Genomic DNA, 21,005 nt, shown 5'->3' on the forward strand with positions numbered 1-21,005 from the left:
GTCCTGACCTTTGGAACCAGAAAAAGTCCTGAAAGTTTCCAAGGCAAAAAAAAAAAAAAAAGTTCCTGATTCAAGAGGGAAAGAAGAAGGAAGGGCCAGACATGGCCTCCACCAGGACACAGGACAAGGTCAGGCCCAAGGTCAGCAGAAGCAAAGTCTGAACAAGACACCAAGACTGGGAAGCCTCAAGCTTTACTTCTACTGGGGAGATGGAAAAGTATAGAACTTGGACATTTTCTGCAGGCAGTGAAGGAAAATGGTCAAAATACAAGTTCCCAAGGGGGAAAAAAAATCCAACAATATGCAACTTAGCCTGCTTTGGTGCCACTCCCTGGAAGAGATCTCTGAATAGGAGGTCAGCAGCTGGCCGCAGCTCAGGGTTCAAGGAAGGAGAAATTGGACTCTAGAAAGCACTTGAGGTCTTTGCTCTTAACCCCACTGAGGCTGGTGAAGGAGACTTGTGAAATTATTATTGCTTTTATATATCACCACCAACCATAGCAGTTTTAATTTTTAAGTCTGAACAACTCTTTTCTCTTTGCTTTATGAATTCCTTCTCATGGGCAATACGCATATGAACAGGTTCACTCAAGGCAAGAACATGACTGATTTGCTGCATTACCTGCAGGTGTGTGAGCTCATATAGTCTGTTGTAACTGGACAGGCAGCTCAGGGGGTCCCCAGGGAACCCCGAAGAGTGACAACAACACGCACACGGAAACTGCAGAAGCGTAAGCTGTACATGACAAGTCTCATGACTAGCAGCAACCTGAGTTTTTCTTATCTTACTTAGAATATACAACTAATGCGTACTTGTTTCCAGGTTTCTTTCCTTCTAATGTATTTAGATGCTGTTCAAGGGTCTCCATAAGACTGCTGGGAGCCTACAATAAGAAAGTGAGAATAAGTGTCTGCATTGTTCTAATTTAAAGCCAACACCAGCACATCACCAAGACTCTGTATGGTGGAAGTCTAGGGGTGGATCCTGACCCTCGGAGGTCATTTCATTCCGGATTCTCTTGGCACTCATTCAATTCCATGGACTCTCATACAGGTCCATCTTGAACACACTCAAACCCCACTGCATAACAAGTACCATCACAGCATGGTCTCAGTGAAGAGGTTACGCCAGGCAGGTTTCCACTATGACATTACTTACATGCAGTAAACTCGAGTCAAGTTCACCCTCCCCTTCCCCCAAAACACAGTGAAAATAGAACAGTTACTTGTACCCCAGTCCAAATGGACAGAATTGTGTGAAAATATAGTAAAATCTCACTTTAACAATGCCTGACTAAAATATTGTTACCATATTTTTTAAAAGTGAAAGCAGAGGGGGAAAAACACAACTTTAATAGTTGATAAAAATTAAGATTTTTCTGGCCACGCATCAGTGGTCGGTCACACCTGTAATTCTAGATACTCAGGAAGCTGAGATCTGAGGATCACAGTTTGAAGTTAATCAGGCAGGAAAGTCTGTGGGACTCTTATCGCCAATGAACTCCCAAAAAGTCAGAAGTGGAGAGCACTAGCCTTAAGCAAAAAGCTCTGGGTCAATGTCCAAGCTTTGAGTTCAAGCCCCAGGACTGGTGTGTACACAGACACAGACACAGACACAGACACAGACACAGACACACACACACACACACACACACACACACACACACACATTTTCTCATTATTGAGTTCTTCAGTTAAGAGACATACTATACAGTACCTAGCAAATATAATAATGCTATAATAGAGTACTATGTATTAGCAGATTTACTATAGCTCAACTTTTGTTTAAAAGTTTTTTAGTGTTTCTATAAGTAAAATATAGGGCTGGAGGAATGGTTCAGTGGTAAGAGTGCCTGCCTAGCAAGCTTGAGGCCCTGAGTTCAATCTCCAGCAGAGAGAAAACAAAAACAAAAACCTGAAATCTAAAAATGAAATTTTAGGCAATACAAAGTGATATTTTACTGTATATTGGAAAAATAGGTTCATACAAATATTCCAACCAGTCTAAGAGATTTATTTTATCATTCTCAAATAGTCTTACTCCAACAAGATATTAACAAAAGCACAGGCATTCAAAGAAAAATATTTCACAAATGAAACATCTAAGGACATTTACAGGTATATTAACTCATAATAACTGTTCTTTTTAATATATTAATCTTTTGTAGTTTTTAAAACACTATAAAACTATTTTTTTTGTTTGGGTTTTTTTAACTGTATTTTTTTGTCTTTTCTTTTTTGGTACTGGGGATCGAACCCAGGACGCTGCACTTGGTAGGCAAGCGCTTTGCCACTGAGCTACATCCCAGCCCTATAAAACTATTTTTGAAGGAATCTAGTAACTGTGCTGTTAAGTCAGCTCACAGAACTATATTTTTCTTCTTAGGAATAGTATCAAACTCAACATTTATGAGAATTTTACATACATAAATTTGTATACAATCACCATAAATGCAAATTGTTAAGTAAACTAAAGCACGTAGTTATAGAATGAAAGAATTTCAGGGAAATTATTATACGTTTATCTATCTATCTCTATCTATCTACCTATCTATCTATCTACATCTATCTATCTATCTATCTATCTATCTATCTATCTATCTATCTATCTATCTATCTATCATTTGTCAGTGGTGGGGTTTGAACTCAGGGCTTTGTGTGATCTAGGCAGGTATTTTAGTATTGACCTATGTCTCTAGCCCTCTTTTTTTGTTCCAGTAATTTCTGGTGTTTTGCTGGGTTTAGCCTGATCTCACCCTCTTTGTGGCTGGGATGACAGGTGTGTACCATTGTTCCCGGCTTTCTCTATTGGGTAGGGTCAGCTTTTCTGTTGTCTGGGCTGGCCTGAACTGCCATTCTCCCACCCCAGCCTGCTGTGTAGCCAGGATGACAAGTGTATACCCAGCTGCTGGCAGACACTGGGTCCTGAGGAGTTTTACCTGGGCTGACCTTGAACCATGATTCTCTCTCCCTCTACTTTCGGAGTGTAGACTACATGCATGAACCACTGATGCCCATCCTATACTCGGATTTAAAAAATGAATTTGTAGGGCTGGGAAGGTGGCTCAGTGGTAGAGCGCTTGCCTTGCATGCCTGAGGCCCTGGGTTCGATTCCTCAGCACCACATAAGAAAAAAGCCGGGAGTGGCGCTGTGGCTCAAGTGGTAGAGCCCTATCCTTGAGCTGAAGAGCTGAGGGACAGTGCCCAGGCCCAGAATTCAGGCCCCACATCCGGACCCAAAAAAAAATGAATTTGTAGGAGAGATAAAGGAAAATTTTCTCAGGTAGGTTCTACATTATAAAGAATGTGTCTTCACTAATGAATGCACATTGTAACCTGAATAAGAAAAGCCTAGAATGGCCTGACCATTTTACGATGAATTTGTATCTGATGAATTGATGAGGATTTTGATGATGGAATGAAAGCCTGGATATATGAACCCAAACTTTTCATGTTTTCAAGTCATAGAACTTCTTTCAGGTTAGAAGACTAGAGTCCTCTGAATATGAACTTCAATGTAAAGAGTGCAATTCTTTGGTATACCTAGCTTTAAAATACTGTTTCAGAAAAATACATGGTGTTTATAATCACAGAGATTAAAAACATGAGCTAACAGGAAAAGGTAGTATTCTCTCTCTTAAAGTTCCTACAAGTAAACAAAATATCAAGGCATGAGACAGGAGGTGAACATCAATGATCTCCTAAACTTCAAAGTAGCAAAACTTCCAGAATGCCTCTGCTCTTGTAAGAGTAGTTTATGGTAACAAAGTGTTGTCTTGTGCATTTAAAAATGCAAAGTCAACAGATCAGTCAGAAGAAACCCCAAGCCAAAAACAAGACATCAACCCAGGAGGCTAAGAGATGACAGCAATGAGCCATGGTTACCCGTGCAGAAGGGGTCCAATCTTTAACAGGTGGCTTTTCTTTACCAGTAGATTTCAGGTCAACCAAAATTCCTGCCATCAAAACCTATGGTAGTTTTTATTAATGGATATATTTAAAATTTGGAACACACACACACACACACACACACACACACACACACACACACACACAAAACCCAATTCTTTTCTTGAAATAATTCATAGCTGATTGCACGCCAGGAATCAGAATGAAAGCACCCATATCCAATGTAGATGCTTTAGATAATTTAAGTTTAAAGTGACTTAGATAAAGCATCATTAAAATCAAATAGAAACAAAGCAATTAATAGATCATTCAAAATTTTGATCAGTATGTCTAAGAAATTATTTGATGTGCTGAGCAGAAATATTTCACCCCTGATACCATGTTGACTTCTAAATACAAAATTTAAAGATCTTTTGAATGTTTCATTATATGTCATGTAAACTGTGATTATTTTATATGCACAGTTGAACAGGGCTACAGATAGCCATACTCATAATAACGCATTCTTTAACATAAAAGGTACATGCTGAATCCCTCTTCCAATTTGCTGTGTGAGGAATGGCGTTCTTGTCTGGGTGAGCTATCTCCTTTCTGCCCTCACTCAGTCACTGGGCTGACCTCATGCTCACTAGACTCCCCTCTGTTTCTCTTTCCCCAAGTATTTCTGTCTATCACTGTGGCTAGATTCCATGCCAGGTGAGCCAGGGAGGAGCCTTAGATACAACAGAACCTAATCTGAGGGAGTTAAATGGGGTCCACCCAGCCTGCTATGCAGGCCCCATCTCCAGGTTAATGCTAACGTGATCTAATAGATGATGATGCCCAGACTGTTTTGCTTTGCGGCTCAGACTTGTCCTAGTGGGCTTAATTCTCTAGCTTAGACCTAGGGAAGGGGCTCTAAGGAACAATTATGGGGGGGGGTGCCTAGCTGTCTGTTGCTAATGATCCCACAAGAAGCCACAAATGGCCTACAGAGCCACAACGTACTACTGCACTGGAACTGAAATGTCTACAAGAGAAACCTAACTAGAGAGGTTTTTAATGAGGGAAATTGAAGATAAATGTGATAAATATATAAGTAAACATGTACTAGGTGGTATGCAAGTGTACACGAGTGTGTGGTATCGGCAGGGGAGAATAGAAACAGTGTCATTCCTTAGAAAATTCACTCAGAGTCCAACGAAATGATCACGAGGAATGTGGGTGCATTGGAGAGGATGGGAGATGCATGGAGGAGTTGGAGCAGGGAGCGGGAAGGGTCAGGAAGCCTTGTATTCAGAAACTGATTTGTTAATTGTAAGTCTTTAAAGATAATAGCACTATCACTAAAAAAAAAAAAGAAAGAAATGTGAATTTGGAACCTCACCTAGCTCTAAGTCAAAAGAAGCAGAAGCCAGCAGGGCCAACAGATTCTAATAAATCTCTATCACAGGACAGCTCTCCATTAGATCCAGGGCACGGTTTTATTTCTTTGAGGGTAAAGTATGCGTCCCAAATCATGAAAGCATATAGCTGAAATTATTATTTCTTTTGTGCTGGACCTGGGGCTTGAACTCAGGGCCCGAGTGTTGTCCCAGAGTTTTGTTTTGTTTTGTTTTGTTTGCTCAAGGCTAGTGCTCTATTACTTGAACCACAGCTCTACTTCCAGCTTTTTTTTTTTTGGTGGTTAACTGGAGGTAAGAGTCTCAAGATCATTGCCGCCCTGGCTTCAAACCTTGATCTTCAGATCCCAGCCTCCTAAACTGGAGCCACTGGTGCCCAGCTGTTTGTGAAATTCTTAGGATTATGAAAGTTGCAATAAATATACGACGACTAAAAATTAAACCCAAGGACATGAATCTTTCAATGACATCATTTCTGAATTGGGGAAATGAAGAGCTCCTTAAACAGCCCCTTAAATCTTTCCTAGAGTTCAGACTGCACAGTCTTAAACAAGCACCTGCTCCTACCTGAATGCCAGGCTTGAAAATACCTCGTTTCTCACTTATCTCAAAGTGAGGGCTGTGCAGAGTGTAAAAAGAAAGATGACTTGCTGCTTCTAAAATCTATTAATATCCACCTCATAAAAGTAAACACTTATATGTCATCCAGGATATTTAGCAAAAATATATACATATATATATTTGTGATTTATGGAAAATGAAGAAAATTATCTTATTTGCTTTTATGTTATTATAATATTTAAGATCATAAAGATAAATCTACCTGTAATAAATTGATTTCTAAATCTTTCATGTAATTGAATCTTAGTTATACTCAAATGATACCAGTACCTGATCCAGCTGTGCACTCAGATATTAGTATTTTCAAGTAGGAGCCAACACATTGAAACTAATATTCTGGTTATCATAATATTACAAGCTATTTCCCAATTTTTTAACTGCTATTATAAAGGTAATATTTACCAATTTTTCAATTAGAACAATATACAATTCTATCATGTTCTGAACTGCTGTCTGAATTTTATGCATGAATAATTTTCAATATCTTCTATGTCATTAACACAAATTTAGAAGACCAGCTCATTGGATTTCTATAATGGTTAAGAAAAATTGAAAGATTAACATTACTTTAGATGTATAATATCCCAATGTACTGTAAATACAAGAGAAATTTTGAAACATACCACTTTTAAAAAGTGGGAAATTATATTGTGACCATTTCCTTTTTTTTTAAATTGTGAGAATACCATACAGAGGAGTTGACCATTTTCTTTATTACAGTGAATCTCAGTTTATAAAGAGATTCTTATACATGAATATCTATGTGTGTGAATATATTCAGCATTAGTATACCAGGTGGTAGCTCTAATTCTCTTCTACCTTTTTACCACCATCTAGTCAAAGGATCTGTTGAGTTCAGGACAGACATTTGCCATTGCATCTGGTTACACAGGAGCAGCTCCTTCCGCTGTGAGAGGCTCACAGGACGGGTGTGCGTGCCGATCTGTGACGGCAGTGATTGTATAAGAGGAGCTCTGCAGTATACGCTTGATAGATAGAAGAGCTGGTAAGGAAGTTTTTGGGATGTTGTCATTACTAGACCAGCCCCAGAAAAATAACTCATCTTCTACCATGTCTTCTAAAAAATACTCTTTCATATAGAGAGATCCCTCCTCTTCAAAAGGAAGCAGAATGAATACAAATGAATTGTGATTCAGGTTTTGCTCTTCACGTCCCTCCTCCATTTCAGGGATATGGTGAAAACTACAGGCACAAGTACGGAGACAGTTCTTATGTCTATGAGGAGCCAGAGCTAGACCTCAGGCCCTTTTAATAACATCATTCCAGGCTTTCTTTTGATTCAAGTTCAACAATGAGAAGACCTCAGATTTCAGACAAGAAAATCTGCCTATTACCTCCAAAAATATAGTCAATAGACAGTACGTAAAAATTAGTAAGATAGAATAATTTCTAAGAGACTGGTCGATGGATTAAAATTCAATCACAAACTTGCAAGAGTCTGCCCATCTCTGGTTCTACTCAGAGAATGAATGCATGTGTGCTGACTCTTCTAAGTGGAGTCACTTACCTGAGTGAGGTCGGGGATGTCCCCTTTATCAATACCAACTTGCTGTGGATTAAAAAAAATAAAAAATTACTAAATGGGATTTTTGTTTTTTATTTTTAAATTATCTTTAGGCATGCACACAAAAGGGTTTCTGTTTGACATAGCAATTTGAGACACAATACATCTTGATCAATGTCATCCCTTCTTTCTTTCCCATCTCCCAAGTAAGGGGGATTTAAAAAATTTTTCAAATTTTTGGTACCCCAAAATTAACCAACGTGGAAGCTCATTGACAGCTGTTAAAACTGCAGCTAAATATTGATGTAAAAGAATTCTCTTTATTTATATATGTTTATATAAATGTATATAATACCATATATCCTATATCCCTTATGCAGTTTCCTACTCAATAGACTAGAAAAATGATTTCAACAGTATGGTTATAACAAATACCTAGAATTTTACTGGAAGCCAGAAACAAATGAAAAGACATTGAAGCATAAAATTTGAAAGTATTGTCCATAACCAGTCAAAAATCTAGAAACTGGGCAGGGCAGTGGGTGACAACTGTAATTCTAGCTGCTCAGGAGGCTGAGATCTGAAGATCATGGTTAAAAGCCAGCCTGGAGAAACCAAGTCTGTGAAACTCTTATCTCCACTGAACTACCCAAAAAGATGAGTCACAAGTGAGGCTGTGGTTCAAGTGGTAGAGCACTAGCTTCTCTCTCTCTCTCTCTGGTTAATGTTGTATTTTCACCGCTCTGAACTTCTGAATCACAAGGCAACCAATGACAGAGGGGAAATGAGAGGTATAAATCTCACCACTTTTTGTCCGCCAGTATTCAGGGAGATATAACGCCTACAAGTCTGATACTCAGCTGGGAATAGTAAACTAAGAATAACTTGCTTCTATAAAAGGAAAACTGTTTAGCAGAAATGCCTACCTATAAAGCAACCCTTTTACAACATTTCAGCTGTTTCTGCCTAAGGAAACTTGAATATAAGAATCTAAGACACAGTAAGTTTCCTGCCTCTGGAAAATTTGAGTATTTCCACGAAATTTTTCAACAAGTCTATAAGATGGACAATTTATTATTAATATTTTCCAAGTAGCCAATGTGTCTGTATTGGTGGTTTGGTTTTCTGGTTCTGTGAATCTAACCCAGAGTCTCATACATGCTAGATATCACTCTACTTCTGAGCACCAGTTCCAGTCCCATTTCTGTAAAAATAAAATGGTGGTGTAGAGATATTTAAAAAAATCTCTTTAGACTGCATCTTAGCTATAAAGGGTAAGCCATACGTATGAATACGGCATGAGTATTGTTTGGAAAGACAGAGGATCTATAAATTTGTTGAACAGTTTCTATCTTAACCAATCATAACCAAACCATTCAATGTTGCCTTAAAGCCATATGTTCAAATGGTAGATAATGCAATTTAAATATGAAAGGAAACACAAGTGATTAGGAATATCCCACTGTGGTTTAAATGTTTAATAAAATGATTCCTTCAAATTATCACCTATGCTATAAAAAGTCTTCCACTGATCAAGATGCACTGTACTCATCAACTGACATGCTGAAGTGACATCCCTTTGTATAACTACTTAAAGATAACTTAAAACATTTAAGCAGAAGTTTTATTCACAATGTTCAAATAAAAATACAATACTTATATTCAGTTGTTTTAAGGCATTCTTAAAATGAGAAGCAATTTCTGCATGGTTCCCAATGGTGTCAATGTGGCATGTACTAACGAGTGCATGACATCAGCCATGAAATCAAAATTTATGTGTCAGTGCCCATGTGATGTCGATTAGAGAACCAGGTCTCTGTCAGCTGTCAGCTTCTGGCTCATGTACACCAACTCAGGGGAAAACCAGGAGCAGGCAACCTGGGGTGGGTAGGGGAATATGAAGTAATCTTCTGTGCTGAGTGTCTGGACATAACCAATCCTTTCCCAGAAAGAATTCAGCAACTTTTATCAGGCTACCTTGATAACTATACTTAAACCACGGGAGCAATCATACCAAATACAAACAATAAAACCCATATAGAGCAAAGGAAAACACATGTGAGCAATTCTATTCTTTCCCAAAAAGACAATCTATGGTTCTCAATAACCATTAGAAAATACCTATGAGCATACCTATAAGCATAATATATTTATTATTATTCATTTATTGTTTTTTATTTAAGCCAGTGCCTACATTTATTTGCCTTATTATAGCAAAGGGAAATCTTTATTCTGACTACATGTCATATGTGGCAAAGCTCAAGAATTTTCATTTAGTGATAGTTTGTGGGTCTCAAGTTTGGATGCTAAAATTATTACTTCTGTGAATTAATGAAATTTGAAAGATAATATATGTACTGTAGTACTTTCGAAATTGTATTTATTAAGTGATTGTCTTTATATTGTATTTTCAAAATCGAAATTGGTCGGTTGCTATATAGGATAAATCCCACTGGTGATCCTGTCAACACACTACATCAACAATGCCAATATTGCCAGTATCAATGTGAAGCCACGATCAGGTTTTATCCTCTTGCAGATAACCATAGAAACAAAAGCTGTATGGTCATGAAGTAATTAAGTCTAAATACCCTTCAGAAACAATTTACAAGCTTTTTAAAAAGAATTATAATTTGTTTTCCTCTTTCATTGTATTTAAGGTCACCAGTACTGGATGGAGGGTCAGAATTTAGAACACACACACACATTAAGAACGAAAGCATAAACTTTTCTAGAGAAAAACCAAGGGTTCAATAAAAAGAAGCACTTTCTTGTAACAGAAAATAGACATCAGATGGAATTTAAGAGTGAACCGCTCTTTCATTAGCTGGGCAGCAACTAGCTTCTGAGCTGTGGAACGTTCATTAAAGGCAGAATGCTCACCTGACTGGAGAGCATTCGACAGCTCCCAGTGGCAGAGGTCTTGCCAGATTATATATTATACACACACATGAGCTAAGAGCTTTTAAATCAAATTCCCACAAAAGCTATTACTCACCTCGGCAACCTTGAGAAATTCGGACACTCGCGTCATCCTTGTGAGAAATCGCTTGTAAATTTCTAGGGCATCTTTACATTGTCCTTTCTTCATTTCAAAAAACTTTTCTAGAAGAGATCCATCAATGAGCAAGTTGAGAAGAGTATCCTATTTTCTTCTAAGGTCACGTTGGGATTACTACATGCAACCATGAGTACTGAAACTACTCAACCAGAGGTGCACCTGAATAGCTTAAGAAAAATGCTATGGGCTAAGATAATAATCTGTCTCACATGAAACGATTTATAGATAAGAGAAAAAGAATTAAAGTAGAATATGTGAAGAGTCACACAGGTTAACTTCATGCTCTGGGTATCCCATGTACCCCATGTATTGGTCTCTGAGACAGTACATTCCTTCTAGTAACAACCTCAGAAGTTAATGACTGCATTTTACGGCATCCATACTTTCTTCCTAACTCATCATAAACCAATATTCAGCACACCATAAACCAATAATCTATGAGTCATCCTACATTAAAGAATTCTTCAAGCTTTCTATACTCTAAACTTCCTGTATCAACTATAAGTTGATACTTTTCTGGTTCATAAATTATTTCCTGAAAATGGCAATAATGTATCTTTTAGTTATAAAGTAGCAGACTAGGTAAAACATTTGGCTTGGCAAACCTTTTCTGACTTCCTTGTCCATAATCCGATCTCTTTCTCAGCCATTAGCTTTACAGACAAAAAGGACCACTTCCCTGTTCTCCTTTGTACCACCAAGACAAGAATTCATGATCCTTATGGCTCAATAGCTCTGTTATAATCACAACACTTCCCCAATTCATTTCAAACCAAGTACTGCATTGCAGATGGCAGCATGGTAGTAAACACCACAACAGGACCAGGCGACTCTGTATGACACCCGATGGTCCTGCTCATCCCCCGTTCCTTATTTCACATTTTCACTGGTTACTCGAGCACTACTTTCATCCTCTCTCACACTTGAGAGCTCTCTGTTCCTCAGCATGTAATTTGACTACCTCAAAGTATTTTTAATTTTCTCAAGAAAAGCTTGAAGATATATAATTACTCAAAAAACTAATTATCCAGGGCAGCTACTCATTACCTTCTGTTGACAGTCACTGAGTGATTTTACTGTTAACACAGGCCTCCCCTGAAGGACACTTAAAGGAAGCAAAAGAGATCAAGGAAACAAAAAGTATTGGTTTCTACTTCTAAGATTCGAGAAAGAAGTGAGGCTTTTAAAACACAGTTAAATCTGAGCACATTTTCTTTATCTGTATTATCCTGATTTCTAATGTTACTGATACGTTGGCAGGAAAGAAATCTTTTTTTTTCAGTCTAAAAATTGGAAAACAAAGATGATTTTTCAAGATGATTATAAACTGACATGTTGAATTGTAACCCATTTGTTCAACTATGTAAAGATAATAAAAATATAATTTAAAAAGACTTATTTTGGTAAGACACAGTTTTTTCCTTTTCTCTCTTGAAAAAATATTCACACAATTTCTTGCAAGGGACTATGTTTCTTTACTACAATCTAAGGTTATTTCTTTCTATTAGAACTTCAGCAAAATTACAAGGAGCGAAAGAAACTGAATAGGTTCAATTTTCCTTTAGAACTAATATATCAAAAATTTAAGCAATTTTCCCCTGACTCTTGTGGCTGTCTGTATTTTTCATAATAAACTTGGGTTCAGCAACAAAAGTCATCCATCATTATGGCTTTAGGTTTAATCTCATGAAATGGCGCACAAGCTCGGGGTCTAGAAAAATTACTACTTTTATAGAAAGAGAATGATACCCCCAAATGATGCTCTACCTTTCTTTCATTTCGAAGATAACATGTGCTGGTTTTCAGTATTTAAAACAGTCAAATTTGACGTGTGTGTGTGTGTGTGTGTGTGTGTGTGTGTGTGTGTGTGTGTGTGTTGGGGCTAGGGCCTGAGTAATGTCCCTTAGCTTTATGTTGAAGGCAGGTACTCTACCAATTAAGCCACAGCTTCACTTTCAGCTTTGTTGGTGGTGAATTGGAAGAGTCTTAAGGACTTTCCTGCTGGAGTTGGCTTTGAACTTCAGTCTTCAAATCTCAACCTCCTAAGCAGCTTGGATTACAGGCATGAATCACCAGCATCTGGCTAAACCCGACATTCCTAACATTAATATTTGCAAAGCAGTGACAACATCTCCTTTGTAACTTAGTATTAATTTTCAGAGGATAGCTGTCACAGGAAAAAGAACCAAATGAGGCTACAATGCTTGATAAGAAATGTACTCATTATCTTGCCCATGTAATTGTAACCCCTCTGTACAGTATTTTCACAATAAAAAAAAAGAACCAAATGAGAAAGAACTTCGTCCCGAGATGCACTCTTACAAATGCACATAGGGGGAGCATCTGAGGGGAATTCGGATTTACCCCAGCACTGCATGCAGGAGGACCTCGATTAAACCTCACCCGCAGACCCTGGACACTATCTTGTCAACACAGAAAATCATGCTTTCCTCAAAACAAATGGCATTCTGGCATGTACATCTGTCTTCTATGCTGTTACTTCACAAGACCGGCTGGGACACCACCACTGAGTGTAGGCTTGGCCACACCACAGTGCTGGACAGGACACACAAACCACAGGACCGTGGTAGAAACACCTTCACTAGGGAAAGGTGCAACTCTGCTCCTTTTCTGCTCTAACTTGCTGGTATGCTATCTTGGTTCATGTCTTGAGTCACCACTGTCTCAGCGAGAAGGGACACCGCATTCTCAGTCCATCTGTCTGTGAAATCAATGGAGAGCATGAAGTGGAACAGGCTGATTGGCATGGCCGCAGGGCTGTGCACGTGTAATTGCTAAGTGAACAGTGAAGGCAAGCCCCTGCTCTTGAGGCAGCAGTGGGATTAAACCAGGTGAGGAAGCAGGAAAATGAGCTCGAAGAACTGCATTCTGATTTCTGACTGGCGGTGGACTTCAGAAAGATGAACAATTCAAAGGTACATGGGTTTAGTTTAGGGTGGCATACTAACAGAAATGGGAGTAGGAAGGGCAAGTAAGTTCAAGAGTTCCGTTTGACTCTACTACAAAGCTATAGCAATCGAAACAGCTTGGTACTGGCACAAGAACAGACCTCAGGATCAATGGAATAGAATTGAAAATCCACAAATGAACCCACAGGCCTATAGCCATCTAATCTTCGATAAGGGAGCTAAAAAGATAAAATGGAAGAAAGACAGCCTCTTCAGTAAATGGTGCTGGCAAAATTGGTTAACAACTTGTAGAAAACTAAAGCTAGATCCTTATATATCACCCTGCACCAGAATCAATTCCAAATGGATCAAAGACCTTGGAGTCAAAGCAGACACTCTGAAAACATTACAGGATGGAATAGGAGAAACCCTAGGTCTCCTTGGCACAGGCTGAAATTTTCTTAATAGAGACCCGGAAACACAACAAATCAAAGAAAGGTTGGACAAATGGGATTGCACGAAGTTGCAGAGCTTCTGCATGGCAAAGGACATAGCTAGCAAGATCAACAGAAAGCCCACGGATTGGGAGAAGATCTTCACTAGCCATACAAAGGACAAGGGTCTCATACCTAAAATATACTTGGAACTCAAAAAATTAAATCTCCCAACAACAAATCCTCAAAGAAAGAACTGCCCAATAAATAAGTGGGCTAATGACTTAAAGAGAAACTTCTCTGAAGAAGAAAGAAGGATGGCCAATAGACACATGGAGAAATGCTCAACCTCCCTAGCCATAAAAGAAATGCAAATCAAAACAACATTGAGATACTACCTCACCCCAGTTAGAATGGCAAAAATCAAGAACTCTAATAACAACAGATGCTGGAGGGGATGTGGACAGAAGGGAACCTTACTGCATTGTTGGTGGGAGTGTAAACTTGTTCAACCACTTTGGAAAGTAGTATGGAGGTTCCTCAAAAGACTCCACATAGAGCTCCCCTATGACCCAGCAGTCCACTTTGGGGCATTTACCCAAATGTTTACAAACAAGACCACACTAAAGCTACCAGCACAACTATGTTTACTGCAGCATTATTTACCATAGCTAAGATCTGGAACCAACCCAGATGCCCCTCAGTAGATGAATGGATGAAGAACATGTGGTATATCTACACAATGGAATTCTATGCCTCCATCAGAAAGAATGACATTGCCCCATTTGTTAGGAAGTGGAAAGACTTGGAAAAAATTATATTAAGTAAGCCAAGCCCAAAGAAACATAGGTCCCATGATTTCCCTTATTTGCAATATCTAGTATATGTATGAGTCAAGCAGAAAAGGTCAGATAAGATGATGTTAGAAACATGAACCCTAAGATATGTATTTTAAATGTTTTTTTCTTTCATGCATTTGTTTCTAACGCAATTATAAGATTATTTCTTTGTTGCTTTGTATGTCCCTCCCCCACAGTATAACCCCTGCTTTCATTGTATTTGATGTCGGTATAATTTGTGGAGGGGAAGGGGAAAAACAAATCATTTAAATAGGGATACAGGTGGACCCATTGCAACAATGAGATGTACAATCGTTATGTCAAAAACGAACTTTACAACTTTGGTGGGGGGGGTGGGGGGAGGATGAGAAGGGATGGGAAGGGGAAACAAAGGAGGAGGCTACAATGCTTGATAAGAAGTGTACTCATTATCTTGTCCATGTAATTGTAAACCCTCTGTACAGTATTTTTACAATTAAAAAAAAGAGTTCCGTTTCAGACAGTCTTGAGTTAGATAAGAATAAGAATATAACATTTAAATATGTGTCTGCAAATATTATGACACTTCATTAGACATCTACAGAACTGACGTTCAGAAGAAAGCTAAGAGCTGGAAAAAATAGATTTGGGGTTCGTCATTTGTAGATGATAATTTTTTTTATTTTAATTAATTCTTTTTCTGCTTTTCCTGGGATTTGAACTCAGCCTAAGCACAGTCCCTGAGCTTTTATGCTAAACACGAGCACTCTACCACTTGAGCCACAGCTCCCTTTCCAGCATTTTGGTGGTTAACTGAGATAAGAGTCTCACAGACTTTCCTGCCTGGGCTGGCTTCCAACTTTGCTCCTCAGATCTCAGCCTAAGTAGCTAGGATTATTGGTGTGACCCACCAGCCCCCAGCTGCAGATAATTTTTTTCTAAAGAAAAATATACAGAAAAAATGACAGCAAAATAGATGGCTAGAAGTGAACTTTAGCAAAAGCTTACATTCATAAATAGTGAGAAAGAGAATAGTCCGTGAAAGAAAAGAGAAAGTTTATTCTTTTTTTGCTTACTGATAAAAATCTTCTCTACCTTGAAATAAGGATATGTTTGGTTTTGAGCTTCTTCTGTAGGGCAGGAATCTTTTTCTCCCCTGAAGGCAAAACCTCCAGAAACACAGCTGAGATGGCAATCAGTGGCTCAACAACTCTCCTATCGCTTGGATTCGTGTAAAGTCAGGGTGCTGGATGCAAAGTCAGCTCTGGGAAACCTGCAAGGGTAGACTTGGTCCTGAGCCACTGTCTTGTTCCTTTGCTGTGGTGACTCTGGTGGGTTGTAGGGATGGGCAGGGAGATTGTTCTTCTGCGGTGTTTGTTCTCTGGTCCCTCAGCAGCTTCCTGGATCTTGAAGAGTAGTTACTAAAGCTAGCCACTTAATCTGACTCCCAAATCCCTGGATTACAATGCAGGCATCCATGCTCCGCCTTGCCAGGGTTGCAGAGGATCTGTGGCAGCAAAGACAGCTCACCTGGCTCAGCAGCTTCTCCACAACAGGCTTACTGTATGAGTACTTACTGTATGAGTCATCTGAGGAGGCTGAGCCTAGGACCAATTCTTGGGGGGGGGCGGGCTTCCAATAGTCACATAAGCACCTCACTTACTCTATTACAATTCCTTTATCTTTAGAGTATGTAGAAGAGTTCTCTCCCCTCCTCTTCCTCCTCTTCCTTCTGGCAGTACTGAGGACTGAACTTAGGACTTCATGCTTACAAGGCACTATTGCAATCAATCAGCCACATCTCCAGTCTGTTGGCTCCGAGTTTGTTTATAAGATAGGGTCTGGTACTTTGGCCAGTGCTGGCCTTGGACTGAGGTCCTCCTCCCTGCAACCTTCTGAGTAGCTGGGATTACAGTTATGAGCCACTGCACGGAGGGAGTTTATTTCTTCATTTATTGAGATAGTGTTTCATTATGGTATGCAAGCATTATCCTCCTGTCAGCACACACCACATGTGCCACTACTCATGGCTAGCTTCTGATTCTTGGACACAGTGTTTGGTACTCGAAGTGGGTGAGGGAAACAGACTCTCAAACTGTTAAATATGGAACTAGGGTTAAATCACTGACTGCTCTGGAATAATGGGATCCCATTAGCACAGAAGAACAAAACAATTACTTAAATTGCCTAGTAATTTATGAGTGCCTGGAATGAAGCTTATCAAACTGTGGGAGAGACCACCGTGATGGAAACAAGCACTGCTTCTGCCTGAAAGGAAGATGAAAGCTCTGTTGTCTGCAGTATCGGTTGAAGGCACAGTCGGAGGGTGGCCACGGACCCTTCACTAGGGTAATCTCACTGCTCACAGCTGCACGGCTCCCCAGGCTGATGGGCAGGAAGAGACGGCTGCTGTGAGCCGTTCAACTTGAGCGCAGGGGAGAAGTTCTACCTAGAGTCTCCATGCTCTCTGTTGTGAAAGCCAGGGCACTGCTGTAGAAAGCAACTGTCTGGGTAGATTCTCAGCGTGGGATGTGTCCATCTTTTAACTTTGTTCTTTTCCAACATCAGCATTGCACTGGCTACTGTGATAGCTTTGTCCCTCCAGACACACTTTAGAATCAATCTGTTGATATCCATAAAACAATTTTGAGATTTTAAGAAGAGCGCATGGAATCTATTGATCAAGCCAGGAAAAAAATCATCTCCACACTTGGGAAGACACAAATACTAAGGAGTTTTCTGTCTGGGAGATTTTGTTCTGGCTGAAGAAGCGGGTCCTTGCTTCCCTGGGGGTCATGTGTCAACCCATATTTCACCAGGAAATGAAATGATTCTAGTCTACCACCCTCTTCCCACCCACACACTCTCATCCACAGTATGGAAAGAGAGTCAGAATATAGCTATCCCAGCACACCCTAGGAGGCAAGGTGAAGTCTGACCCTGGAGGGAAAAACACTTGCCAAAAGAAGTGTAAAATATCACCCATTTGTTGTTGTTGGTAGATTTGCCAGATTAAAAAAAAAATAAGACAGCAGATTAAACTGGAGATACATGATAAATAACTGTTGGTGTGAATGCATACCAAATACTGTCTTGTTAATATTAAAAATGTATTCATGTTGATCTGAAATATAAATTTAACTAGTTTGTCCTATACTCCTCCTTCTCACCAACTCCTCCCCCAATCTAACAACATTTGTCATCAAAAATCTGGAAAAGTGGAATGGATCTTAAAGGTGTAGGGTGGGAAAGAAAGTGCTACATCAGATTTGTAACAAAATCGACAGTTTATCCATTTGACTATGCTAAAGCAAAGCATCTGGAGGCACTCTTTCACAGTGGTCCCCAAAAGGAAGTCCTCAAGCCAACAGACACAGTGTCACTTGGAAACTGATGAGGAATGCCAATTATCCATCCTCTGCCTTAGACCTGTTGAATTAGGAACTCCGGGCTGGGTCCCAGCGCCTTGATTGTAATGAGGTCTCCATGTTTTCTTGAGGAAAGTCCTTGAACGCTTCAGAGAGCACTTTTCCCTAATCTTCTGCACTGGGACTTTTACTAGACTAAGTATGCACAGAGGAAAGGAACATATCTAAACATCAAAACAAAACAACGGAGCCACAGCTCCACTTCTGACTTTGTGCTGGTTACTTGGACATAAGATTCTCACAGAGTTTTCTGCCAGAGCTGGCTTCCAACAGTGATCCTCAGATCTTAGCCTTCTGAGTAGCTAGGATTACAGGTATGCGCCACTGGTGCCTGGTCAGTCACAACATCTTAAACTTGGCTGAGCTCCCTGAGGGAAAACAAAAAGTGTGCATACCCCCGAGCCCGAGCTCCTCTGGAGATGTGCCCCTTCAGACCGCCACCCACAGCCTGGGCCCCTCTGGAGATGTAGAGATGTGGACCCTTCAGACCCCCACCCACAGCCTGGGCCCCTCTGGAGATGTGGAGATGTGGGCCCTCAGACTTTTCTGCCATGTGCTTTCAGCACCTTGTCTGTTACAGTTCAAGTGTTCCCCCCTCTGCCCTGGCTTTGGTGGCCTGTACTTTCCCCTTGTCTCTGTCCTGGTAGCCACCACTTGCTGCCCCACTTCTCAGTCTCTCCAGGGGTTGGGGCAGACATTTGCTCTGTGTCCTTGCTTCTCCAAGGAGAGTTTCTGGCTTTTCTTCGCTCAGCTCCCTTCTTGCCAGGGCAGCGTTGGTGTCTAAGCTCCTTCCATGTATACTTGGGAGCAGGGAGTTAGTTCTAGCTCTGAGATGCCCAGGGACCCAAAATGTGTCTATGTTCTGCACCAATCTGAGAGGAGGCTTTAGGACATGAAACTCAGATCTGGCAGACAGACAAAACTACCTGTGGGATTTCCTTTTGCTTTCTAAAAGCAGACCTCTGGCAATTGGCAGAATCTCTACATTGGGTTTCTGATCCTTGCAAAGATCCACAGAGATGGGTTAGATTCCCATCCCCAGTTCACCTCCACATCTGGCTTGGACTTCAGAAGGGAGTAGAAGGTCACAGTGAACTTAACCAGGTATCCACATCTGTCATGGTAAACTTAACACAGATATCCACATGTGTCCTAGTTCCTGGCACCTGACAGGCATTCACTGAACCAGAAAATGCTTTTATCTCTACCCCAATAAGCAGAGGCCACCTTCAGAAGTCATCTGGCAGGGATGCTGGTATACAACCACTGCCATCTAAGGATATAAACTTCCCTGGCTTTCATAATCCCAGAGGATATTGTATGGATGACTCTGGGCTGGTTGTACCTATAGAGCTTCAGGCAAGAGAAAAGCCTTGATAAGTGACGTGCATGCCAAAGAGAGAGAGGAAGAATCCATGAGAGAGAATTCATCCACCTGCCATCTTCAGGAAGCTTCTAAGGGTCCTAGGGCCTGGGTACTTTATAGACATTCTCTCTCTATCAAAGGCAAATTATGGAACTCCCCATAATTAAAATGGGATCCAAAGTCTGCTCAGCTTCTTCTTTTTTGCAGGTAACATTACAGAACATGTGTGCTGAACATGAGCAGAGTATCCGATAATGAATCTGATATAAGCAGGGCCCAGATGGAGGCAGGATGGACTAACTGCTCCAAACTGAAGCCACACAGGCCTCTGCTCTGGGGGTAAAGCACCAACAGGAGGTTCGAAGGCCTTGGAGCCCATGAAGCCCCTTCCAGGTTGGGCCTTCAGAGCTTTGTAGCAAAGCCATGTGATGTTCAGATGACATCTATTTTTGTTTGGAAAAAATTGCTGGGTTACCTCTGAAAACTGAGATGCTGGCCACAGACTATCCAGCCACCTCCACACACAGAGGGCTGCTGTCTAGGGTGCCTGGCTAGAAAGCTGGACTAGCATCAGGACACTCCGTTCTCAAATGGAGGTGATCTAGACAGTCATTTGAAGTGGTTTAGCTCTCAGGTGAGGAAGAAGCAGGTAGGCTGTAGTGACAGAGGGTCATGCCAGCCAGCCAGCGCACCAGCTCTCTCTCCTCCACTGCCACTGCTCTGATTTCTCCTTAAATTTTATCTCTGAGCCTGGGGGAGATTCTTATGACCAGCTGGCAGAGAAAGAAAAAAAAATCCAGCTTGGCTTAGCAATGGCTCCTCATGCTGATACCAGCTGGAAGTGATCTGCCAAGTTCTCGCTCCACAAAGGGATGACCTTGACAAGAAAGGGTCAAACTCTGAGCAGTCCATCCATCTGATTTTCTAATCTGTCACAGGAAAGATGCAAGACATAGGAGTTACACCAAGGCATAGGTAGTTCTGGATTGGCTTGGATGATGAAGGACATGGAAAATTAAAACCAAAGGATTTAATTTAAGGATATTAGACAGTGCTTGCAGAATGGATAATTAGCCTGAGGCAATTTGCATCCCACAGGTAAATCATGTAGCATGCACGACACACCAGCTTAGGTATCAGGGAATGGCACAGACAGAGGTATGACCTTGGAGATGGAGGTTGAGCTGCAGGCTGCAGAGCACAAGTTCCACCCCCCCCCTCTGGGGACAGGCCAACCTTGGCTTCCAAGTCCAGCCAGTGGTGGCCATTAGTGCACCACAGCCTTGGGACACCAGTCAAGACTGAGGCAGGGGTGGAGGACCGCTCCTTGGGAGAACAAGAGCAAGCTGCTTGCACTGTGGTCCAGTGATAGGAGGCGTGGCATGAGTGTCAATGCTCACAGGGCTCTGCCAGCACCACCACGTGTAGACTGTCCCAGCATCACCACGGAGCCCCGCACGACGCAGCCCCTGCTCCACCTCACCGTCCTGCAGGCGCCAAAGACCCGCCCCACAAGGCTTGTCGGCCTCACCCGGGACCCACAAGCCAGCCA

At 40.8% G+C, this 21,005-nt stretch overlaps 1 protein-coding gene across 3 annotated transcripts in view; it reads right to left on the reverse strand.

Moving 5' to 3' along the window:
- The window catches only part of Snap91 (synaptosomal-associated protein, 91kDa), a 113,254-nt gene that overhangs the window by 42,799 nt on the left and 49,450 nt on the right, over nt 1–21,005 (reverse strand). For all 3 annotated transcript variants that reach the window (XM_013032288.1, XM_013032287.1, XM_013032286.1), the window contains exons 7-9: nt 10,436–10,542; nt 7,441–7,482; nt 814–884 (exon numbers count right to left, since the gene is read on the reverse strand). In XM_013032288.1, the coding sequence (XP_012887742.1) occupies nt 814–884; nt 7,441–7,482; nt 10,436–10,542 (220 nt within the window). The remainder of the gene's footprint in view (nt 1–813; nt 885–7,440; nt 7,483–10,435; nt 10,543–21,005) is intronic.

Source organism: Dipodomys ordii, unplaced genomic scaffold, assembly GCF_000151885.1.
Source record: "Dipodomys ordii isolate 6190 unplaced genomic scaffold, Dord_2.0 Scaffold152, whole genome shotgun sequence".
Taxonomy (NCBI): domain Eukaryota; kingdom Metazoa; phylum Chordata; class Mammalia; order Rodentia; family Heteromyidae; genus Dipodomys; species Dipodomys ordii.